The 25,989-nt window shown below is 41.6% G+C and overlaps 1 protein-coding gene across 1 annotated transcript in view; it reads left to right on the forward strand.

Moving 5' to 3' along the window:
- The window catches only part of MOXD1 (monooxygenase DBH like 1), a 152,884-nt gene extending 130,348 nt beyond the window's left edge, over nt 1-22,536 (forward strand). Inside the window, exon 11 of the mRNA XM_072720989.1 lies at nt 22,343-22,536. Coding sequence (XP_072577090.1) covers nt 22,343-22,484 — 142 coding nt within the window. The 3' untranslated portion in view covers nt 22,485-22,536. The remainder of the gene's footprint in view (nt 1-22,342) is intronic.
- The last annotated feature ends 3,453 nt before the right edge of the window (nt 22,537-25,989 follow it).

Here is a 25,989-nt window from a genome sequence, read left to right on the forward strand (position 1 = left end):
ACACTGAACTTAAGGTGGAATGGCCTTAATTTTCTCGGCCTCCACACTAGGTAATAAGCAAAGAACTACCCATGTTTTATTTTATTTTAAATGAATTGAGTTCATCTTTCAATGGATACCGAGGCTCCTTCCACAGTTTGGCTATTGTGGACATTGCTGCTATATCATGAATGCATAAAGAAGATGTGGTCTATGTATACAATGGAATATTCCTCAGCCATTAGAAACAACAAATACCCACCATTTGCTTTGATATGGATGGAACTGGAGGGTATCATGCTGAGTGAAATAAGTGAATCGGAGAAGGACAAACATTATATGGTCTCATTCATTTGGGGAATATAAATAATAGTGATAGGGAATAAAGGGGAAAGGAGAAAAAATAAGTGGGAAATATCAGAAAGGGAGACAGAACATGGAAGACTCCTAACTCTGGGAAACCAACTAGGGGTGGTGGAAGGGGAGGAGGGCAGGGGGTGGGGGTGACTGGGTGGTGGGCACTGCGGTGGGCACTTGACAGGATGAGCACTGGGTGTTATTCTGTATGTTGGCAAATTGAACACCAATAAAAAATAAATTTATTATTTAAAAAATAAATAAATGAGTTGTTCACAAAGTAGGTTTGCTTAAAAATAAAATATAGATGAACTTGGTGTTTCCCCAAAGGATGTATACTTTTCTGGCTAATTTTTCTTTTTTCTATTTTCTCAATATTCTAAAAGAAAGTGTAAATGAACTTTTAATATGAAATTGCTTGCATATATGGCCATTCTATGAGGTCTGTATTTGTCAGCTTTGTCCAGAGGAACAGAGCCAATAGGAGATAAATGACAGATAATAGGTAAATAGGTAGATCAGAGGAAATTTATTATAGGAACTGGCTGACACTGTCATGGAGTCAGAGACATCTGTCTGGTCAGCAGGACAGCTGGTATGGTAATTCAATCTGAGTCCAAAGGTCTGAGAAATGGGGGCTGAAAGTGGAAATCCCTAACTGAATCAGAAGCCTAAGAACCAGGAGTGTCCATGTTCAAGGGTCGGAGATGAATCTGTCAACTCGAGGTAAGAGAAAGAACAAATTCCCTTCTCCACCTTTTTGTTCTATTTAAGCTCAACAGACTGGATACAGCTTACTGCATTAGTGGGGTGATCTGCTGTATTCAGTTCACCAATTCAAATGCTAATCTCTTCTGGAGACACTCTGAAATAATGTTTTACCAGATATTTGGCTATCACTTAACCCAGTCACATTGACACATACAATTAACCATCACAAGGCCCATTCTTGCCTTCTGAATAGTTAGGAAGGTAGAAATTTGAGATCACAAGACTTACAGATATAAGAAGTTTAGAGGTTTCCTTTTCCATATAATTATCTTAACACCAAATCTTCAGAACAAAGCAAGCAGCATTGATTTATGCCCTACAGCAGTGGTTAACCATTGGCAGCTTTCTGGAAGTGATTCAGGACATGAAAATGAGAAAACTAATTCTGGGAACAGGATTCTGAAGAATAAAATACCTATAGGAATTACCTTCGCCAACTTGGGGACCTTGCGATTGAATTGAAGGCACAGGAAGAATAAAGCATGCCAAGGGTTAGGTTGCTTTTCTCCCCGCCCCGCCCCCCCCCCCCCCCCCCCCAAAGAGGTGGTACTATTCACTTTAGAACACAAAACTAGAAAAGGTGTTTCTTTTAGGTCTTTATTTGTAGGGTTACAGAAAGAAGCTTGGTTGTCACTTTCTTGTACATTAGTCTGGTTAATACTTGACATTCCACTATTTCTTTCACGCAACGAACCACAGACAATTTCCTACATGTTTAGTATTTTCTAGGTACTTTAAAAAGGTAGAATGAGGGGAGAGAATTTATAATCTGTTTTTCAGGATCTACAGTCTGGTTAAAAAAAAGTCCCAATATAGGAAACAACGGGACCAGTAGAAAATGGGCTACAATCAATTTTATAGGGGGGTAAAGGCTGGGGAAGTGTTTTAGTGAACACTTTCCCTGGGCCACCCTCATTTAATCTTCAAAAGTCCATGAAGAATTTTCAGACGTAAGCATGTATTTGTGCTGAAGATCATATACGAGTTAGGCAGAAAACCTGCAATAATAATGACAAAGATAATTAACAGTGAGTGAGGGACAAACTGAGCTGGGCAGGGCAGGGTTGGGGACCACAGAAGCAGGCTCATGGAAATCCCAAAAATGCTGAGGTGTAAGGAAACCAGAGATAAAGGAACAAGCCAGAACACCCTGCCCTAAGGTGTGGGCGGGGAGGGCATCTTACTTTAACAGCTACTTGTGACCAAAGAAGAATAACCAGACCCCAAAGAAGAAGTGAGCCATTAAAGATGTTCTCACCAGTCCTCACTCAAAGGTGATGTCAATAGATAATGTTAAAAGGATTTAAGTTCCCTAATTAAGCTTCCAATAAAAGACCAACCCTACAAGCCCGCGGTGGCAACCCTGTCAGGACCCCTCTCACCTCTGAGAGCTCTCTCTGTATCTTTATTTAATAAACTTCTGTCCCTTTACTCACACTTACTCACACTCCTGTGTCTGTGAGATTCATTCTTCGACTCTGTGAGATGAGAACCCAGCTCTCCCGTATCAATAGGAGTCTGGACAAATTACATAATGGCTCTGTTTCCATTTTTCTCATGCATAGAATGGGACCAATAATAGTCTCTTCCTCCCATTTTGTGAGCACTAAATCATGTGCCATATATTAAACATTTAGCGAAATACCCGGTACATCACATGATAACAAGGACAACTACTATTGCTATAACTATTTAATGATACTTGAGAATTCATGCAATTAAAAAGACAACTTTTTTTAATGTTACTGAACCAAGTGTTTTCCAAACTGATTTGACCATATGTCTCCTTTTTGGTGACCAGTGGAAAACATGAGCTAAAGAATCAAACTCTTTAGAGGTGTGCAGTGTTCAACAAGAATCTCTCAGAGATGTTGTGTCTTAACCTAAAAAATTCTCATGCCGTAGCAATATTCACTGAGCTGTCCTTCACATGTGTGGTTCATGCTGTGGTGGAAAATATTTGAAGAGGGCATGGACTTGACAAAAGAATGGGCTTCAGAGTCCAGACAAGAGCATCCTAACGGAGTATGGGCCTAAGACTCAGATGGAATTGAGTCTAAATCCTCACCGAGCATTTATTATTCTTTTGGGGGGATGAAAGGGAATTATTTGATCTCCCTAAACTTCACTTTTCTCATCTACTAAATAAGAATTATTGGGACTATGTCACAGGATTGTTCTCTGGTATAGTAAATGACATACTTGAGCCTCAAATTATATCTCCTGGTTATTATAATTGTACTATCGATACGGGAGAGCTAGGTTCTCATCTCACAGAGTCAAAGAATGAATCTTGCAGACACAGGAATGTGAGTAAAGTGACAGAAGTTTATTAAGATACAGACAGAACTCTCAGGGGTGAGAGGGTTGCCACTGAGGGCTTGTAGGATTGGTCTTTTATTGGAAGCCTAATCAGGGAACCTGAATCCTTTTGACATTATCCGTGACATCACCATTGAATGAGGACTGGTGAGAACATCTTTAATGGCTCACTTCTTCTTTGGGGTCTGGTTAATCTTCTTTGGTCACAAGTAGCTGTTAAAGCAAGAGGCTCTCCCCGCCCACACCTTAGGGCAGGGTGTTCTGGCTTGTGGTTTATCTCTGGTTTCCTTACACCTCAGCATTTTTGGTATTTACCTCCGTGGCCCCCAACTCTGCCATGCCCAGCCCTGTTCCTTACTCACTATTGGAAGAACCGTCTCTGGAAATGACAAACCTCCATGTGTCCTTGCATAAGCTTCAGTTCACAGCATTTCCCCAGGTATATTTGATCTGAAGGTTTTTTGGTCCCTCAAATCGTGAGATCCTTTTCTTCAGGAGGTACGTTGGTGTCACGGTAATAAGAAAAGCTACTAGTGAGAAGCTCCGTGTGTCTGCCAGCCCAGTCCCAAGGTTTTGAGTGGAATCATTAACCACGTTAGCATAGTACTAACTTCTTTTTAGGATGAAGAAACCGAGCCCGAGAGCAGGCCAGAGACTTGCATGAGGTCAGGGAGCAAACGAGTAGCTGCTCCCCAGACGGTGCTTAGGACCCGAGCTTCCAGCCCTCTCCCGACCCACCTGCAGCCGCTGTTTTGTGCTCTGGCCCCACGTCCTGCTGGATCGGAAGGGTTTAGAGAGACAGTAGAGATGCAAGGGGGAGAGGACCCCGGGAAGGCCCAGGTACTTTGGTCAGCAGGAAGACAGGGCTGCAGGGCTGCGTGGGGCACCGGGGAGAGGCAGGCCCTGGCCGAGGGAGGGGCCAGGGCTGCTGAACGAGGGGGAGGGGGGCTCAGGCGGGCCGCGCTGGAGGGCGGGCGGGTGAGCGGACCCAAAGTCGAATGCTCGCCGGCGCTCGGAGTCAGCTTGGGGCAGGGGAAGGGATTGTCTCCTTGCGGCCCTGGAGACCTCCGGGAGGGGACCCGGGGCGCCGGGCGCCCCCGCAGCGGGTAGCTCGCTGGAGGCAGGCCCGCGCCCAGCCTTCCCCGAGTGACAGGTGGCCTGAGGGACGGCAGATGAGACAGGTGGCCCGAGGGACGGCAGACGGAATCTCCGGGGCTCCGTTCTGCCTTGGGGCGTTGGGTGTCCGCAGCCTCGGGCGGTGGCAGCCAGGCTGGGCCTGTGGGAGAAAGAGCCGCACTCACACTCGTTCTGGAGGTAGCTCATTCCTGGAATTAGTCTAGTAAAATGCTCTGGTCACTGAAATGGCCACTATTTGAGCATTACTGGAGAGGTACAAGGTTAGGACACAGCAGTGATACATTCTCCAGAAGGCCTAAGAGGACTTGCTCCAGAGATAGCAAGAAAAATGTGGGCCCAGGAAATTCAACAAAACCCCCCACCCCTGGACAGGCAGAGCAGGACCGATTCCATTTTGGGCTGCCCCCGCCACCTCCCCTATGACCCCACATCACCTGCTTATGGCTTAAGGCGCTGCCCCGCCCTAGTCGGGCCGCGGGGCGCACCCTAATCGGAAATGGGCTCCTAACAACGTGACCCTGCGCTGTGCCCCCAAAACTGTGCACCGCTTCTGACACAGTACCCGGCCAGCTCAGGTGGGTACTGCAGGGCGAGGTGTGATTCCATCGGCCACCTGCGAGTGCACCGACACACCTGGGCGACTTTCTGCGTATCCCCCGGGCCACCGGCCCCATAAAGCTGCGCCTCTAGGTCTCGGTCCGAGTCCCTGCTCCGCTGTGTCGGGCGCGCTTGGACCCAGGCTCGAGCTGGTAATCAACCCTCGTGTGTCTGCATCGGGGTCGGCTCCTCGGGGGTTTCTCGAATTCGTGATCTTGGGCACAACAAAAAATAGTGCGCTGAAGGAGGAACAGTGAGCGGTGCTGACTGTGTGATACCTCCCAGGCCAGGACTTGAGGAACTGCTGGTTAATTTTAGCACATTTCCCAGTAGGAAACACCGTATGCTGGGGGCACCTCTCCAGTCCGCACTGGACTGCGGCCCCAGAGGTGAAGGGAGCCCTTCTCTTATTTATTCTGGCGGGCTGATCAAGAAAAAGACTAGAATGTGCTGCTTCTACAATTGCAGAACTCTCCTGTCGTGGCACCGGCTGCTCCAGGATCAGGGTTTGTCTAGTACTGTTAGTATTCTGGAAACTTCTCTGACTCATAAAACTGGAGAGGTCAAAAACTTCATTCTGATTCAGAACTGTAGAAAAGCAGTAGCTAATTATATCCTGACCATGTTTCTCCAATTGGCCTTGACAGAACTCCCAGAGTGATCATGATCTGTAAAAGATTGCAATTAGAAGACATAGAGGGACCTGAGAGAAGCCAACTAACTTCCTTTAGTTCCATAACCAATACAAGAGATAGGTTTCCTTAGTGGCCTGGATCTCCCTATTTGGCAAGGGTGAGTGTAATCTGTACTCTGCAGGAGAAAGTAGCTTCCTTAATTAACGATGTCTAATATGCATGTTGGAACCAATGGAGCATGTCAATTGTGCTATATAACAAACCTAGTTTTACACCAGGCTTCTTTCCCACCGTTTACATGGACTTTAAGATCATAGGAAGGGACTTGAAGAACTCAAGCAGCCCTGAAGACACATTCACAGAAAATTTCTAAGAAGAAATATGAACAGGAGAGGACAAAGATGAAGAGGTTTTGAAATTCGTTCCCATATGATACATGAATAAGAAAAGACAAGATAATGAAATGTTTTAGATGGTAAAATAGTATAAATTCTATTCAAAATTTATATCCTCACATGTTTTTCAAAGCTAGATATACAGTGACCATTATGTGTGTTACAGTTTGCAGACTTACTCAAAATGAAAAAAATATTTTTTTCAGTAGTGTTTCATCTACAATAGTAGATTTGCTTCTGAACAATATATAAACTTCTTTAGTGAGGCAGTTGCTTCTAATCAGCTGGTGACAAAGTGTTACAGCCAAAGTTGGATTATTCTTTTTTTTTTAAGATATTATTTATTTATACATGAGAGACAAGAGAGAGAGGCAGAGACATAGGCAAAGGGAGAAGCAGGCTCCCTGTGGGACTCCCCCGATGTGGGACTCGATCCCAGGACCCCGGGATCATGCCCTGAGCTGAAGGCAGACGCTCAACCCCTGAGCCACCCAGGTGTCCCCAAAGCTGGATTATTCTAATATAGCATTGCTTTAGAGAGTTGTTTAACTTTATTTCTGACTGACGTCCTCTGCTTGTACTAGAAACTTATCTTTTAGGAAAAAGTGACCTATATTCAAAGTTCAAATATAGTATGATTTTTGAGATTTTTTTTGAAAGACTTTTTTGTCTCAGGCAGCCTGGGTAGCTCAGCAGTTTAGCACCGCCTTCGTCCCAGGGCATGATCCTGGAGCCCTGGGATCGGAGTCCCACGTCAGGCTCCCTGCATGGAGCCTGCTTCTCCCTCTGCCTGTGTCTCTGCCTCTCTGTCTCTCTGTTTCTCATGAATAAATAAATAATTTTTTTTTAAAAAAGACTTTTATCTTTTTTTTCTTTTAAAGACAGCCACCCCTTTTTTTTTTTAATTTTTATTTATTTATGACAGCCACACAGAGAGAGAGAGAGAGAGGCAGAGACACAGGCAGAGGGAGAAGCAGGCTCCATGCACCGGGAGCCCGACGTGGGATTCGATCCAGGATCGCGCCCTGGGCCAAAGGCAGGCGCCAAACCACTGCGCCACCCAGGGATCCCAAGACTTTTATCTTAAGTAAGGTATACCGTATGCTAAAAAACACTTCCTCCTTCCATTTCAAAAACAAAGAGAAAGAAATAAAAGTTTGCCTGTGTGCCTGTGTCTTCATTAGAAAAATAACAGGAACTGTCAAATTCTTTGAATTATTCAGTAGCAAACCGTGTGTAAGCTTGTGAGCAGGTACCTTGAGGAATGCCAAATGAGTAATATTATTCTAGAGGCTGTTTTTACAGGTCAGAGCAGGGATTGCACTTGCTGTCTGATACTTCATGCTACCTGGTCTGCTAAAAAGAACCACCGATGGGCAGCTTCAGGTGGGCAGCTGGACCTTATGTCCTTATGCTTGCAAATGGCATGAAAATATCTGAGCAAGGAAGGAAGACAGTGCTGGTGAGGGGCTGCTAATGAACTGTGTTTTTCCACACTGAGCTAATAAATAGGACCTTCTGACTTTGGCGGGATGCCAGGTGCATTTGGAGAAAGAGAAAACTTGGGGACAGAGGAAGAAGAAAGGCCAATATTTGCTCTTGGTATCTGTCTGTTAAAACAACTTATGCAGATCACACTGGGTGAGTATGGACAGGCCAGGGGGCTGAGCAGCGGCATAGGAGGGGAATTGTCTTGAAACATGGAGGGAGTCTCACCACCTGTTAAGCTTAAGGCTAGTGTTATTTTTTGCAGTAAAGCTATGGAAAATACTGAAAGGTTTGGGCAGACAGTTTGAAAACGGAAATTGTACTCCTTGTCATTTTGTGTCTCCACTTCACCAGCCAGCTTATGTAGGAGAGAAATGGCCAGCCTACTGCTCCAGTGCCCATTTTCAGTAATTGATTCTTAAAGGTCACGGGATGGCTCATCAGCACATTGTTGTATGAGGAGTCCAGCTTTCTGTTTTGATGTTAGTCAGATACACACATGGCACCTGAGAAACCAGAAGGAGACTGGGAAGAATCAGATTTTCTTTTGGCTCAGTCACTGTCAACTTGGAAACTCTTGTATGTCTGACTGCCTTATTTGGCCTAGACACCTCCAGCCCAGCAAAAAATTCTTTTGTGATATTTTAATATCATACTCTTAAAAGTTTACCCTTAGTCTTCTTTTTCCCTTTCACTCTTTTAAACTTGTCCTTTCTTCCTTTCTCGAACTTTTTTGAGAACTTTACTATGTACATCAGCTACTGTGCAGCTATAGGGGTACAGAACAGCTCACAGTCTGTGGGAGTCTGTGGGAAACAATTAGTAGCAATACGACCATATAAACACCATAAGGGACTTGTATACAAAGTGCTATGTGTCCTGGACAATGACCTGAAAACATTAGATGTCCATTCTAACTGCTACTGTAATCAAGGAATTTTGGTATCTCTCTACTTACCTATCTATGTCATCAATAAGTGGTTGTTGAAGCTTTTTATTTTTAACTTTTCTTTCTTTTTAAAAAGTTTATTCCTAGAAGGCTGTCTTGACTGATTTATTTCAATCAAGATTTATTGAATGGTTATTAGATGCCAGCCCAAAGTAGCGCTAGGATTTGGGGCTTACAGAGAAGAATAGAAAAGGCCCCTGACTTAAAATAGTCATGGTCTAATGGTTGAGACATATTTTTAAAGCAACATTATATAATCCAGGTAGGCAAATTCTAGATATTATGTGTGGGGTACTATAAGAACATAGAGCAAAAAGAGATTATTTTCCCTAATGGACTCCCAGGGGTATGGGTGGGTCAGATGAAGTCACAAAGAGGGGCTGACATTTGAGCTAATTCTTAAAAATGATGGAGTTCACCTGACTGGTGGCACTGTATTTCAGATCTTGCCAAAGCTGAGGCGTAACGTAGTGAGTTTTTATAGTGAAGGAAAGCAAATAACTCAAAATTAATTATTGTGTATCCTTTTTCTTAAGTCTTTAGGCTGCCTTCACTACTTGATTGGCATGTTACTCAGCCTGTCCCTTTCTCAAGGCCTCTATATTATCACTTCTGTTCCTCCATTTTTCTAGCCCATCAGCTTATGATGTCTTTCAAGTTAATCTACCACCATTCACTCATCTATGAGACTACTTCTAGCTCAAAGGATGCATTAATATGTGTCACTCAACAAAGAATCATCTATTCTGGGTCTCGTCATAAAGTGGAGGCTTTGATATTTCAGCCTTTACCCTTCCTTACTAGCTTCTATAAGTGGAAAGAAACAGAATAGAGATTTATTTTTCCACTATTATTCAAACATCTTCTCAGCTCCCTAGAAAGTTGAAATCACCACTATTTTCATTTTAATACTTTTCAATCCCTGTGAATTATACTTGATTCTTGACTTAATGCTTTTCTAGGTATTCTGTAGGTAACACTTATTCTTATTTATTTGTAACTCATTATATCACATATCACATTATATCACATCTCTACATTCTACCATCATATCATGATATCACATCCATACAATATAACATAGATGCAGTGACTGCATATCCTGCCTGATTGGCACATGTTGGTCAGACATGATTCTATTGTCAAGCTCCTGATTTTTTTAAACAGAAAACCTGAAAAAAAAAAAGCAGTAAAGTCTTTTGGGCTAATGTGTTGTAGACTATAAAGACCAGTCTTGACTCCAAGAATCAGTGACAATAAGGGACCAATTACAGAAGTAGGTAAACTACTTACCAGTTGGGACACAAGTGGTGATCCTGAGCTCTAAGTTTCATAGTTTGCCTTTGGTCAAGTTATACAGGTATAGATTCTGCTATTGCTTTTGCTGTTTAGAGAGATTGAACTAAAGGAATCCGATTGTTTTTAAAAAGTTCTGAGGGATGCCTGGGTGGCTCAGTGGTTGAGCGTCTGCTTTCAGCTCAGGGCATGATCCTGGGGTCCGGGATCAAGTCCCACATTGGGCTCCTTGCACAGAGCCTGCTTCTCCCTCTGCTTGTGTCTCTGCCTTTCTCTCTCTCTCTCTCTCTCTCTCTCTCTCATTCTCGTCTCTCATGAATAAATAAATAAAATCTTAAAAAAAAAAAGTTCTGAGAAGTAGGCCAAGTACATTTTTAGAGTCTGCATTTTCTAAGCTTTCCTAAATATTCTCTTTGAAGATGGAGAAACTATTACTTTCTGAGAAAAAAGTATGTTCTTGGAACAACTGCACAAAGCTAAAAATAGTGGGAATTAAATATAAAAATGCCTTGGAGGAAAGAAAGCCAAATTGTAGGTTTTAGTTACTATGTTTCACTTAAAAAATCTCTTAAAATGGGGAAGAAAACAAAATTCTAATAGGTTATATTAAGAATCCAATTGATGTTATTTGAAAAGCAGCTATCTTTTATGGTATAAGATTTACCTCCCTTAACATAACTCATTTTGTTTCATTTATTTTTCTGAGAACACTGTTGATTCAATTGGCTTAGGATAATAGACATTATTGGTTGGATAACTAAATTTGGTTCTGTAATAATAAAATAAAATCAGACACCCTACCACAATGTATAGATTAACTTTCTTCATAGTTGGTAAGCATGCCTGGTTTCCCTTCAGTTCATAAATGTCATTGTCTTCATAAAGCACTTAAAATTTCAAATAAGTAAGTGGGATTTGCCAACCAGAAATGGCTAATGTTCCATCTAAATCCAGTGCTACGACCCTTTGAAATGTACTATTTGGTTATTAAAGAGAAAATATCATTTTTATGTATCTGCTGGGAAACATTTGTGCAGCCATATATTTTAATCATGAACCCAGAGAGATTTTTTTTTAAAGATGTATTTATTTATTTGAGAGAGAGGAGAGCATGCACATGCATGTGTGCAAGGGAGGGGCAGAGGGAAGAAGGAATCCTTAATCCTTCGTGCTGAGCATGGAACCCAACATAGGGCTCCGTTCCAGGAATCTGAGATCATGACCTGAGCCAAAATCAAGAGTCAGTTGCTTAACCTATTGAGCCACCCAGGTGCCCCCCAAGAGCGATCTTTTAACAAAATATTTTATTAAATTTGTATTCTTTAATTTTGATAGTAAGTATGACATTATGACAACACTCTAGCTCAAAATGTCCAAATTTATCTTCAGACTAATCTAGTGGATGCCATTTATCTTTGTACAGTAGAAACTGCCTAGAATTGGCAGTTCTCCTAATTTTCTTTGTTGATAGCTTCTGAGCTCAAAAATGTATTTTTCCCCCATTGGAAACAAATAGGTTCTGAGGGTTCATGGAAATGAAGCACGGTAGTCATTCCAGAAGTTCAAAATCTATTGCACATTGTTTTGTTGATGGACCTTCTATTTGTGTCATTGACTGAGGTACCATTCAGTAATCCAGTAACGTCATCATGCTCTCAATCCTCCCTCCCTCAATACCAGCCCACTAGTTTGTGCCCTTTTATTTTTTTGAAAATACGCAACATTTAAATTTTTGATAAGACTTTGAAGTTGGTGCTAAGCAAAGAAGTGAGACTATTACACTAGTAAGGAGTTATACAAGAATCTGTTGGGGTATCAGAGACTGGTAATGTACTCGAAAATCTGGGCTTTGGGTAGAGTAAGAGCCCAACTGTAAAGTATTCAACGGGATAGTTCAGGTAGTTGTGGACGTTTACAGTATAGCTTTGTGCACAGAATAAATATTTCCAGGCAAGCTCTAAATGAATTGGATATAAATATTGTCGAAGACCTGATTCATTCTCTTAAGCAATCTCAGCTTCAATGGTGGAAACGTTTTCTTTAATATATTGTGAATGTCATTGCTCCTAGAACACACAATTATTTCTCAAGTATTGAAATACACCCTTCCTTGTGGTCACAAATCAGGTGCAGGGACTGTTATCTAAGGAGATGAAAAATATCTGATTCTCATTATATTTCTGTGAAATAGGCAAATTACATATACTATTACCCTATTTTAACTAAAAATTCAGTGTTATCATTAACTCATTGAATACACAATAATTTGGGGCCTAATAGGTATCAGAGCAATTCCTGATCCTGGAGATATATAGACACAATGCCTGTTTTGAAAAGAGCTAAAATCTATGCAGAGTCTATATTATAAACTGGTAACCCAGAGTTAGATGTAGCCAGCAGAAATGTTTGTTTTGATCTGCACAGATTTTTTTAAAAAAATGTATAGATATAGTTAAAATAGAGATACTTTTCTTTTTTTCAAATCTAGATGTTTAGGCTTTTATGGAAACCTAACACTGGTCTATTGCCTAGGTGGGATATGTACTCTGTAGGTCCTAACACTTACTGGTATATACACTAATCCACTTCCTTAATTAGTATGCAGTAGTAATGCAATGGTGTGAATGTGAGCACTCATAACACTTGATATTCAATGGATATAAGAAACTGTGGGGGGTGTGATAAGCAGAATTTCAAGATAGCCTCCATGAGCCTCAGCCCCTGATATTATTCCTCTGATTATTTTATGTTATATGACAAAGGGGAGTTTTTCCAGGTGGTTCTAATCTAGTCACACGAACCCATTCAAAGCAGAGAGTTTTCTCTGGCAGGAAGCAAAAAAAGGAAGTCAGAATGACTTAAAGCATGAGAAGTACTCTCCTCACCCATAAGAAGGACTGGCCATTGCTGGTTGAAGATGGAGAGAGTGGAGCTAAGGACTGACTCTAGAAGCTAGAAGTGACTCCCAGCTCTGAGCCAATAAGATGGTGACTTTTGTACACCAGCTGTATGAAATTGAATTCAGCTAACAAGTTGAATTAATTTGGATGGAGAGGGTGGCTCAGTGGTTTAGCCCCTGCCTTTGGCCCAGAACATGATCCTGGAGCCCCAGGATTGAGTTTCATGTCGGGCTCCCTGCATGGAGCCTGCTTCTTCCTCTGCCTGTGTCTCTACCTCTCTCTCATTGTGTGCCTCTCATGAATAAATAAATAAAATCTTAAAAAAAATAATTTGGATAGAGAATCTCCCCCAGAACTTCTAAAAAGAGCCAGCCCAGTTATTAGCTTGATTTTCAGCCTTGTGAGACAATTGAGCTCACTAGGGCTTTTGACCTACAGAATAATGAGATAATAGATGGTTGTTTTTAAAAGCTGCTAAATTTGTGGTAATTTGTTAAACAGTAATAGAAAAAACAGTCTAAGTAGGGGAAATAACTAAAGTCCACTAGAAACTAGAGTTCAAGTATCTTTCAAGTACAATAGTGAACATAGAGACAGAATTGGACGAGAAAAGAAATATGGTTGAATTTAGCTTCAGAATCAGATTGTTGAGCGGGTCATGCAGTTTTACTTATCCATTCTAATGAATGGATAAAATTCATTTAGAAGCATTGGTGGTACATATATTGCACTCAAGACATTGAGCTTGGTTTTTTGTTTTGTTTTTTGGGTATATTTTTTATTGGAGTTCGATTTGCCAGTATATAGCATAACATCCAGTGCTCATTCCAACAAGTGCCCCCTTCAGTGCCTGTCACCCACTCACCCCAACCCCCTGCCCACCTCCTTTCCACCACCCCTTGTTTGCTTCCCAGAGTTAGGTGTCTCTCAAAAACTAGGTGTTTTGTCACACTCACTGATATTTCCCACTCATTTTCTCTCCTTTCCCCTTTATTACCTTTCACTATTTTTTTATATTCCCTGAATGAATGAAACCATATAATGCTTGTCTTCTCTGAATGACTTATTTTACTCAGCATAATACCCTCCAGTTCTATCCACGTTGAAGCAAATGCTGGGTGTTTGTCATTTATAATGACTGAGTAATATTCCATTGTATATGTGGACCACATCTTCTTTATCCATCATCTTTCAATGGACACCGAGGCTCCTTCCAGAGTTTGGCTCTTGTGGACATTGCTGCTATAAACATTGGGGTGCAGGTATCTTGGTCTTTCACTGCATCTGTATCTTTGGGGTAAATCCCCAGCAGTGCAATTGCTGGGTCGTAGGGCAGGTCTATTTATAACTCTTTGAGGAACCTCCACACAGTTTTCCAGAGTGGCTGCACCAGTTCACATTCCGACCAAACTGCAAGAGGGTTCCCCTTTCTCCACATCCTCTCCAACATTTTCGGTTTCCTGCCTTGCTAATTTTCCCCATTCTCACTGGTGTGAGGTGGTATCTCATTGTGGTTTTGATTTGTATTTCCCTGATGGCAAGTGATGCGGAGCATTTTCTCATGTGCTCGTTGGCCATGTCTATGTCTTCTTTGGTGAAATTTCTTTTCATATCTTTTGCCCATTTCATGATCGGATTGTTTGTTTCTTTGGTGTTGAGTTTAATAAGTTTTTTATAGATCTTGGAAACTAGCCCTTTATCTGATAGGTCATTTGCAAATATCTTCTCCCATCCTGTAGGTTGTCTTTTAGTTTTGCTGACTGTATCCTTTGCTGTGCAAAAGCTTCTTATCTTGATGAAGTCCCAATAGTTCATTTTTGCTTTTGTTTCTTTTGCCTTCGAGGATGTATCTTGCAAAAAGTTACTGTGGCCGAGTTCAAAAAGGGTGTTGCCTGTGTTCTCCTCTAGGATTTTGATGGAATCTTGCCTCACATTTAGATCTTTCATCCATTTTGAGTTTATCTTTGTGTATGGTGTAAGATAACGGTCTAGTTTCATTCTTCTGCATGTGGATGTCCAGTTTTCCCCGCACCACTTATGGAAGAGACTGTCCTTTTTCCAATGGATGGTCTTTCCTACTTTGTCAAGTATTAGTTGACCATAGAGTTGAGGGCCCGTTTCTGGGTTCTCACTTCTGTTCCATTGATCTATGTGTCTGTTTTTGTGCCAGTACCACACTGTCTTGATGATCACAGCTTTGTAGTACAACTTGAAATCTGGCATAGTGATGCTCCCAGATATGGTTTTCTTTTTCAATATTCCCCTGGCTATTCGGGGTCTTTTCTGGTTCCACATAAATCTGAAGATGATTTGTTCCAACTCTCTGAGGAAAGTCCATGGTATTTTTATAGGGATTGCATTAAATGTGTACATTGCCCTGGGTAGCATTGACATTTTCACAATATTAATTCTTCCAATCCATGAGCATGGAATATTTTTTCATCTCTTTGTGTCTTTCTCAATTTCTTTCAGAAGTGTTCTGTAGTTTTTAGGGTATAGATTCTTTACCTCTTTGGTTAGATTTATTCCTAGTCTCTTATGCTTTTGGGTGCAGATGTAAATGGGATTGATTCCTTAATTTCTCCTTCTACAGTCTCATTGTTAGTGTATAGATATGCCACTGATTTCTGGGCATTGATTTTGTATCCTGCCACACTGCTGAATAGTGTGAGTATGAGTTCTAGCAAACTTGGGGTGGAGGCTTTTGGGTTTTCTATGTGGAGTATCATGTCATCGGCGAAGAGGGAGAGTTTGACTTCTTCTTTGCCAATTTGAATGCCTTTAATGTCTTTTTGTTGTCTGATTGCTGAGGCTAGGACTTCCAGTACTATGTTGAATAGCAATGGTGAGAGTGGACACCCCTGTCATGTCCTGATCTTAGGTGAATGGCTTTCAGCGTTTCCGCTGAGAATGATATTTGCTGTGGGCTTTTCATAGATGGCTTTTAAGATGCTGGGGAATGTTCCCTCTATCCCTACACTCTGAAGAGTTTTGATCAGGAATGGATGCCGTATTTTGTCAAATGCTTTCTCTGCATCTATTGAGAGGATCATATGTTTCGTGTATTTTCTCTTGTTGATATGATCTAGCACGTTGATTGCTTTATGAGTGTTGAACTAGCCTTGCATCCCAGGGATAAATCCCACGTGGTCATGGTGAATAATCTTCTTAATGTATTGTTGGATCCTTTGTCTAGTGTCTTGTTGAGAATATTTCCATCTGTGCTCATCAGGGATATTGGTCCTTTTTGGGGTGCTTTGTCTGGTTTTGGAATTAAGGTGATGCTGGCCTAATAAAATGAGTTTGGAAGTACTCTACTCCTTTCTATCTTTTGGAAGAGCTTTAGTAAAATAGGTATTGTTTCTTCTTTAAACGTTTGATAGAATTCCCCTGGGAAGCCATCTCTGGCCCTGGACATTTGTGTCTTGGGAGGTGTTTGATGACTGCTTCAATTTTCCCTGGTTATTGGCCTGTTCAGGTTTTATTTTCTTCCTGTTCCAGTTTTGGTAGTTTGTGGTTTTCCAGAAATGCATCCATTTTTTCTAGATTGCCTAAATTGTTGGTGTATAGCTGCTCATAATACGTTTTTAAAATCATTTGTATTTCCTTGATATTGGTGGTCATCTCTCCTTTTTCATTCATGATTTTATTAGTCTTTCTCTTTTGTTTTTAATAAGACTGGCTAATGATTTATCTATCTTATGAATTCTTTCAAACAACCTACTCCTGGTTTTGTTGATCTCTTCTACTGTTCTGGTCTCTATTTCATTGAGTTCTGCTCGAATCTTTATTAACTTTCTTCTTCTGTTTGGTGTAGGCTTTATTTGCTGTTCTTCCTCCAGTTCCTTTAGGTGCAAGGGTAGCTTGTGTATTTGAGTTTTTTTCAGTTTTTTTTTTTTTTTTTTTTGAGGGATGGTTGTATTTTGATGTATTTCCCTCTTAGGACTGCTTTTACTGTATCCCAAAAATTCTGAATGGTTATATCTTCATTTTCTTTGGTTTCCCTTAATCTTTTTAATTCTTCTCTAATTTCCCGGTTGACCCTTTCATCTTTTAGCAGGATGCTCTTTAACCTCCACCTGTTTGAGGTTCTTCCAGATTTCTTCTTGTGATTGAGTTCAAGTTCCAAAGCATTGTGGTCTGAAAATATGCAGGGGACAATCCTAATCTTTTGGTATCAGTTGAGACTTGATTTGTGACCCAGTATGTGATCTATTCTGGAGAAAGTTCCATGTGCACTTGAGAAGAATGTTGTGTTCAGATGGAAAGTTCTAAAAATCACTGAAATCCATCTGGTCCAGTGTATCATTTAAAGCACTTGTTTTGTTTTGTTTTTTTTTTTTTTTTGAGATGTTGTGCCTAGAATATCTGTCATTTGCAGAAAGTGCCATGTTGAAGTTGCCCACTGTTAGTGTATTATTATCTATGTCTTTGCTTTGGTTATTAATTGATTGATATACTTGGCAGTTCCCACATTAGGGGCATAAATATTCATGATTGTTAGGTCCTCTTTGGATAGATCCTTTAAGTATGATATAGTTTCCCTCTTCATTTCCTACTATAGTCTTTGGGATAAACTTTAATTTATCTGATATGAGGATTGCTACCCAGCTTTCTTTTGAGGACCATTTGAATGGTAAATGGTTCTCCACCCTTTGTTTTCATGCTGGAGGTGTCTTTAGGTCTCAAATGAGTCTCTTGTTGACAGCTAATAGATGGGTCTTGCTTTTTTATCCAGTCTGAAGCCCTTTTTCTTTTGATGGGATCATTTAGCTCATTCATGTTCAGAGTTACTATTGAAAAACACGAATTTAGTGTCATAATACCTATTTAGTCCCAGTTTTATGGATTATTTCTTTGGGCTTCCTCTTCTTTTACAGGGTCCCCCTTAATATTTCTTGCAGAGCTGGTTTGGTGGTCACATATTCTTTCCGTTTCTGCCTATCCTGAAAGCTCTTTATCTCTCCTCCTATTCTGAATGAGAGCCTTGCTGGATAGAGTATTCTTGGCTGCATGTTCTTCCTGTTTAGGCCCCTGAATATATCTTTCCAGCCCTTTCTGGCCTGCCAGGTGTCTGTGGAGAGGTCTGCTGTTAATCTAATATTTCTCCCCATATAAGTTAGGAATCTCTCGTCTCTTGCTTTAAGGATTTTGTTTTATCTTTGGAATTTGCAAGTTTCACTATTAAATGTCAAGGTGTGAATGGTTTATATTGATTTTATGGGGGGACATCTCTATCTCCTGTATCTGAGTGCCTGTTTCCCTCCCCAAATTAGGGAAGTTCTCAGCTACGATTTGTTCAAATATGCTTTTTGGTCCTCCGTCCCTCTTCGTGTCCTCTGGAACCCCAATTAAATGTAGGTTTTTCCTTCTGAGGCTGTCATTTATTTCCCTTAACCTTTCCTTGTGATCTTTTAATTGTTTTTCTCTTTTTCCCTCAGCTTCCTTCCTTGCCATCAACTTGTCTTCTGTGTCACACCCTCTTTCTTCTGCCTCATTAACCCTCATCGTTAGGACCTCCAGTTTGGATTGCATCTCTTTTAATTGATTTTTAATTTCTACCTGATTAGATCTAAATTCTGCAGTCATGAAGCCTCTTGAATCCTTTATGTTTTTTTTCCAGAGTCACCAGTAGCTTTACAATTATGCTTCTGAACTGACTTTCTGACATCAAATTGTAATCCAAATTTTGTAACTCTGTGGCAGAGAGTAGTGTTTCTGATTCTTTCTTTTGTGGTGAGTTCTTCTTTCTAGTCATTTTGCTCAGTGCAGAGTCACTAAAAAATGGGCTGTACTGGAAAAAGGAAGAAAAAAAAAAAGAAAAAGAAGGAGGAAAAAAGGAGGAGTAGCCTCTGGTTTTATATACTGTAAAACCCTCGACTTCCCCTGGAGCTTTCCGGCACTGCTCAGTCAAGAACTTGCTCTTCCGGGGATCCCTGGGTGGCTCAGCGGTTTAGCGCCTGCCTTTGGCCCAGGGCGCGATCCTGGAGTCCCGGGATTGGGTTCCACGTCGGGCTCTCAGCACGGAGCCTGCTTGTTTCTCTGCCTGTGTCACTGCCTCTCTCTCTCTATGTCTATCATGAATTAATAAATCTTAAAAAAAAAAAAAAAGAACTTGCTCTTCCCTTGTCTTTCTAGGTGGTCTTCTGGGGGAGGGGCCTGCTGTGCTGACTCTCAGGTGTGTGTACCTGGAGGAACTGCCCCACCCCGTCCAGGGTGCCGGGCTCAGTGGGAGCTGTTTATCCTGTGGGCCCCTGTTCCGTGGCATCCGCACTCTGTCCCAGGCACAGGGGGACACCAGGACAACAACACTGGCAGGGGCCAGCTCTCCTGCTCTGGAGTCAGCTCCCACAGTAACTACTGTAGTCTCCCAGTCGACACTGTCCTGGATGCTCCTGGGGCAGGGGTCGTTGATCTGCACAGCTTGGGGGTGCCCGGTGGCAGGAGAGTCCCTGCTGTCCTGTGCCCTCCCCGCCTCCACCTGTCCCAAGGAACACAGAACCCTGGGCTGTGTACCCCAGCGCCCTGGGATTCAGGACCTGTGCTGCTGGAATTGCACTCCTGGGGTCGCAGCTCCCGAAGGCAGCAGGACGCAGACCCCTCCGTGCGGAGATGCTGCCTGACCGCCTGGCTTCTCCCCCAGGCTCCACCGGGTGTGCTGCAGCCCTTTACGGAGCTCAGCCCCGCGGTCGTGGTGTGCTGTCCCCTGGGGGGCCCCCTCTGTTAGTGACTCTGGGAGACTTAGAGGCCCCACTGCCTCTCCTGTGATTTGCTCGATTTGCCTGCTAAGTACTTTTCCATCTGGGAAGAATCTGACGCGGATTTTAAAGTTCTTACTTCTCTCAGGCCTTGGCTTTCCTGTCCTGGAGCCTCTCACAGTCCCCACTTAGCCCGGCTACTCGTGGGCCCCTCCCCCACTTGATTCTTTTTTATTTTTTTCCACTTTCCTACCTTGTTAGAAGCGAAAACTCTTCTCTCTGTAGCATTCTGGCTGTTGTCTCTTTAAATCTCAGGTCGAATTCATACGTTTTCAGGATGATTTGAAAGTATCTAGGTAAGTTGGTGGGGCCAAGTGAGGGGTCCCTACTCCTCCACCATCTGGCCCCGCCCCTCCTGGAAGTCTTTCTAAATCTACAAGTCTCTGTCTGTTATTTTCTTTGAAGATGACATTTCTTTCTATCCATGGAACCTCCATACCTTTAGCTATTTGTTCATATCCTTTCTATTTTAACAATCTAAACACTACAATGGGCCTCATTCAAATTCAACAGTTCTTTTACATGGAGACTTTATTCTTTGAATAGGACACACCATATATATGAAGTTACTGAATTTTTAAGAACAAAGGAGGGCCTGGGAGATATCAATAATTTTGTAGTTTTTATTGGAAGAGAGGGGAATAATGGCAGGCCTCTTACTGCTATAATCTATTTGAGGAGGCCTTCGCTTAGGAAAAAAGAGGGGCAACCAATTTCCTTGTGCTTCCTGGTGATGTGTAGGAACGAAGCCCTGAAACCTCAAGTGGAGTGCGGCCGCTCACTGTGGCTCCACCCACCCCACCACTGGAGTGCAGTGCGCTCACCCAGTGCGGCTGGGGGACACAGCCCAGGATCCCACGTTCCCCCTGGGACAGGCGGAGGCGGGGAGGACACAGGACAGCAGGGACTCTCCTGCCACCGGGCACCCCCAAGCTGTACAGATCAATGCCCCCCATCCCCGGAGCATCCAGGAGCCCAGAATATTTTTTTTTAAATATTTTTTATTGGAGTTCGATTTGCCAACATATAGTATAACACCCAGTGCTCATCCTGTCAAGTGCCCCTCTCAATGCCTGTCATCCAGTCACCCCATCCCCCCACCCACCTCCCCTTCCACTACCCCTTGTTTGTTTCCTAGAGTTAGGAGTCTCTCATGTTCTGTCACCCTCTCTGATATTTCCCACTCATTTTCTCTGCTTTCCCCTATAATCCCTTTCACTATTTCTTATATTGCCCATATGAAACCATATAATCTTTGTCCTTCTCCAATTGACTTACTTCACTCAGCATTATACCCTCCAGTTCTATCCACATGAAGCAAATGGTGGGTATTTGTCATTTCTAATAAGCCCAGAATATGATTCTGTCTCCACATCCTTCCTGGCATTAAAATGTTATATTATTGTTATCTCATATAATTATTGCTTCATTGGTTCAACAGGAGTCGTGCTTTTTTTAAATGGAAATAAAGTTTATCTTATACAGGTTGTTAATCAGCAGCACAAAAGTAAAAACACAAAAAAACAAATGATGATGAAGTAGCCTCAACAACAATGCTACGAAGGCATAAAATAGCATATGAGACAGTATTTAATGGTATGAAACAAAACTTATTTTAGTTACTTTAAATGGTTAAAAAAAAAAGAAAGCTTGTTTAATTAGAAAAGGAAGAGCTATGGGAAAGCTTTGGGAATACATCTGAGCAAAAGAAACCAAAAGCACGCTTTTTTTAAAAAGAGTTTTAGATGTTGCCACAAGGTGGTGTGAAAAGTCCAATCCAGCCAGTTAGGAGAGGCTAAGGGAGGTCAGAAGGGGAGTGTCCTTGAGAGGAGGTAAAGCAGGGAAGAGGAACAGCAGGGAGAGAGTAGGGGTAGGGGTTTTGTATATTGAAATACTTGGGACATACCCACAGTACTGGATTCGGAAACCACTTCCTCCCTGTCCTCAAGACAGCTATGCTTCTCCTCATACTTCCTCCTGTTTAACTGAGGTGAATTCCTCTTTTTCTTTTTAAACTGCCCTCAAAGGTGAATTTTGTCTTTGGAAGTAACCAAACAATACATAGTCCCTCTGGTGTGCAACTTTTCTTCTTTAGCCATAACACATATTTAAGTCAATGAATATTTTCATAGACCATGAACCGCTCAAGTACTGTCAGCTATAATGGATGATCCAAATAGACTGCTTATCACTGGTAAGTGTTTTACATTAAATCCACACTCCTCCCTTCTGAACTTGAGAGAATTGGAAGAGTATGAAATGGAGTGGTTATATCAAAGAGATATTCCGCAGGCTTCAGCTTGATGTAGCTGGAAGAGAGCTCTTCTAAGTGTGTCAACATTTTCCATCTGGGCTGTCAACATGCGTTGCCAGAGCTGAACATCACTGAATGGAGTCAACCTTGGAAAATCCCCTGCGGGGTATTGATTTTCCTCTTCCCAGAGAAAGGTCTGGGCATGAGAGGAAAGTCCTGCTGTTATTACTGAGCGTCACATTCTTTGGGGTGGTTGGTTTTTCTACTGATTTGCAGAGCTAGAAAAGCACTTTGAAAACTTTGTTTACCTGGGAAACATGATTACTCACTCCTGGGACAAGTTTTCCTCTGGAAGAGGATCATTTTTAATCAGGGATAGTCCTTATATATACATATATGTTTTTTCTTTTGAGTGAAAAAGCTGCCTAATACTAAATTCTTGTCTGCTCTCAATTTAAAATTAGTTTTAAAAATTTATTCATTTTTTTGTTTATTTATTTATAGGGAGAACAAGCAAGGAGGGGGGAAAGGAGAAGGACAAGCAGACTCCTCACTGAGCACACAGAGCCCACCATGGAGCTCGATTCTACAACCTGGAGGTCATGACCCTGAGCCAAAACCAAGAGTTGGCCACTTAATTGACTGAGCCACCCAAGCGCCCCTCAGAATTAGTTTTTGATTAAGTGCTGGTGCTTTAGGTCATGGTGATTGATACTATAGTTCTTGCCCTCTACAGATATTTTTCTTCCCCTATAATCCCTGGGGTTGGAAGTCCAGTAAGATAAGCACCAAAAGAAAAGTAGGTCAAAGTTCCCAGATATTTTGAAGTGGAGGCCAATTACATCTGGAAAAGATCTTTGTAAGAAGTGGAATTACAGATGGACCGTGGATATTGACCACCTGTGGTGATTCAATTTAACACTTGGGATTCATGGTTGTAGGCTTGCAAAGACAATGTCAATAAAATCCAACACTTTTTGAGTGCTTGGTATGTGCTAGGCATGCTGCTATAGACTATATAGATTTAATCTTCACAATAGCCCCATGGGTCAGATACTATTATTACTGCTATTTTATAGATAGATCTATAGATAGATATTTTATAGATAAGACAACACTAACATAGAAAGGTCAAGCAACTTGCCTAAAGTCACACAGCTGCTAAGCGTGTGAGAAAGGATTTACAAGTTGTCAGGCCAGGTTACAGAACCCAGTTACCACTATATAATACAAACTCTGGAATGCTGCAGATGAAAATAATTGTACAAGTATAAAGTAGATGAACTCATTACTTCAGCACCTGGTCTATTAAGGAACTCATCTATTTGGCAACCTTATATATTTCAAATATAATTGCAAACCAAGGATTAAAAAAAACCAAGCAGCTGTGAACAGCTAGAAAGTACACACTGGATCGAGGCAACATGGCACAGATAAAGTATTCTTGGGAGGGAAGTATTCCCAGTCCTCGCCAACTGGATTTACTGTTACTGCATATACATCAGAGTTGTGACTATCACACAACTACTCTGTTGTGACTGTGCACATTAATGGTTACCAAGTCCAAGGCAATTCAGATCTGCAATCATTGATATCTATATTCACAGAAAGGAGTGAGTACACAGGGAAAGATTGGGGAACTTTATTATTTTTTTTTTGATTGGGGAACTTTAAAAAAAAAAAAAAAGAAACCCTCACATTTTATCAGTTTATATAAGGTCATTTAGTGCCTGAGCCCAAATCCTTATCAACTTCGATAAACCTCAGAACCATTCTAGCCTGGCAACAGAGCTCATTTAAGAAACGTTCATGCTGGTGATACTAAATGATGAAGAAAATCTCAAATGACATTTGATTATTCGTTTAAGAAGAAAAATATATGAAATTACTTTCAAAACGGACATACCATCCTTCAGAGAATAAATATTCTACTAGAGCCAACACTTATCTATCCATAAAACATTTCCTGATGGGTCTGTGTGACTGAGGTTGATTAATTGCATTTTTCACTCTTGTAGGATAGCATGGCCTCCTGCACAACCTGGCCTTGTGCAGGTTGAGCTGGTGCTTGCTGGGCACATGGTGCCTTCTGGGAGGTTGGGGCTGCCAGTTGGAAGCATCTATCAGACTGAGTCCAGCTTACAAGACCCAGTCAGAACTGATGGGAGGTTGTGTTTCTGGTGATAGAACTTCAAAATAGCCTTTTCTTTGCTTTCTTTTTTCTTACGGTAACAGGTGTTTAAAAATGAATATGATTCACATATTAGCATGCAAAGATTCATAAATTATATTTTTGTAAAGGACTCAGGATCCAGACCCGTCTTATAAACACCTGATGAAGTTTTAATTAAAATGCTGAGTGTTTTAGGGGCACCTGAGTGGCTCAGTGGTTGAGCATCTACCTTTGGTTCAGGCCGTGATCTCAGGGTCCCAGGGTCGAGTGCCATATTGGGCTCCCCACAGGGAGTCTGCTTCTCCCTCTGTCTCTGTCTCTGCCTCTCTCTCGGTGTCTCTCATGAATAAATAAAATCTTTATTTTTAAAATGCTGTTTTAATAATGGACTAGATGCTCCTGCTTGAGAAGCAAAATGTATATAAGCAACTTTTCCTTTATTAAATTAAACATAGCCCTCCTCATATAGAACCAATGATTTAAGAGTGTATCTACTGCTGCATGGGAAGCAAAAAAACGTGGAAAACATTCCCTTCAAATTCTGATTTATTTCATATACTTACTCTGAACCCTCGGGTTTTGGAAAATGAGCACTTCTTTACAAATAACATCAACTTGCATCAAAATGTCAGTCAAATCTGTTTTGTCTGCTGTTTTTTCCATCATAATTATTCAGCTTGAAAAAAAGAAAACACTAGTTAAATGATGTCACCCTGGAAGCCTACGTGGTAAAATAAGGGTTAGAAGGAAACTTCTTATTTATATATTTGTTTTTAGATGTCAACTGGAAAACATTGTTATTAGACCAAATATTAAGCCTAGAATACTACATAGAAGGCCTTTCTTCTCTAGAGAAGAGAAAACATGTCAATAAGCACTAAGGACCTGCTATCGATCCTATTGTATGTCCATCCCTATAGCACACACAGGGAATATACAATGGAGGAAAAGAAAAAGAGTAGGTTCTGAAGCGACTCTGAGTCTAATGAGGAGAGAGACATATATAAAGCTGCCTAACAAACAACACAGCAAGTGATACAAGGATCCTATTGCCAGGCAGGCAGGCAGGCAGACAAATAGGTGCAAGGAGAGGAGCAAGTTGCTCTCTGGCCAGGGAGCGGGGAGGGAGGGAAAGGAGGAGAGGAAGATGGTATAGAAGTTAAAATCCCCAGTTCCGGAATCAGCCACCAAACCTGGCTTGTAAACCTAGCCTACTGCTTAATAATTAGTGCTCCTTGGACAAATTGTTTCTCTTCCCTGAGCATTTTATGTAAAATGGTAGTAATATCAGAACCTTCCTTCCTTGGGTTGCTTTGAGGATTAAATGAGGTAATACATGAAAAATGTTAGCTCAGTGTCAGGGTACAATTACCGTTAATAACCGATTAGTCAAAAACAAACAGAAAAAGAGGGCTATTTTGGTCGGGGAAGACATAAGTTTGGTTGAGGGATGACTAGGCTCCACCTAGTGGGTACAGACATTTCTGGCAGAAGAAACATGAGCTAGAAGAGTACAGGGGGTGGAATTACTCAGAACAAAAGCAAAAGTACATAGCACTGGGAGCATACTGAGCATGGGGGCTGAATAACATGCTGGGGATGACTGGTGCTACCAGTGATGGCACAAGTGGGGGTGAGTTGCCACCCCTAATCACAAATATCAAGTAAAAGAAAATAACTTACATGTTATTGTAAGTTTTGCACTGTCTGGGCATTAAATAGATGCTTACATGAAATATGGGTTGACTTTATTAAATACAGCAGCTGACAATCTCAGTTTACCACTCAGCCCACATCTTATCTGACCAATCACCAGCGGGTGACATGAATGATCCTCCCTTGTCCACTTTCTTCACTTGGGTTCCAGGAAACTGTATATTCTTGGTTTTCCTCTTACTGTACCAATCGTTAGCTGGGTCTGATTCCCTTTTTTTCAACAAACTGGTGGCAAAACGTTCCTGGCAGCTGTCCGTTTAAG

This window comes from Vulpes vulpes, chromosome 1, assembly GCF_048418805.1.
Source record: "Vulpes vulpes isolate BD-2025 chromosome 1, VulVul3, whole genome shotgun sequence".
In the NCBI taxonomy this organism is placed as follows: domain Eukaryota; kingdom Metazoa; phylum Chordata; class Mammalia; order Carnivora; family Canidae; genus Vulpes; species Vulpes vulpes.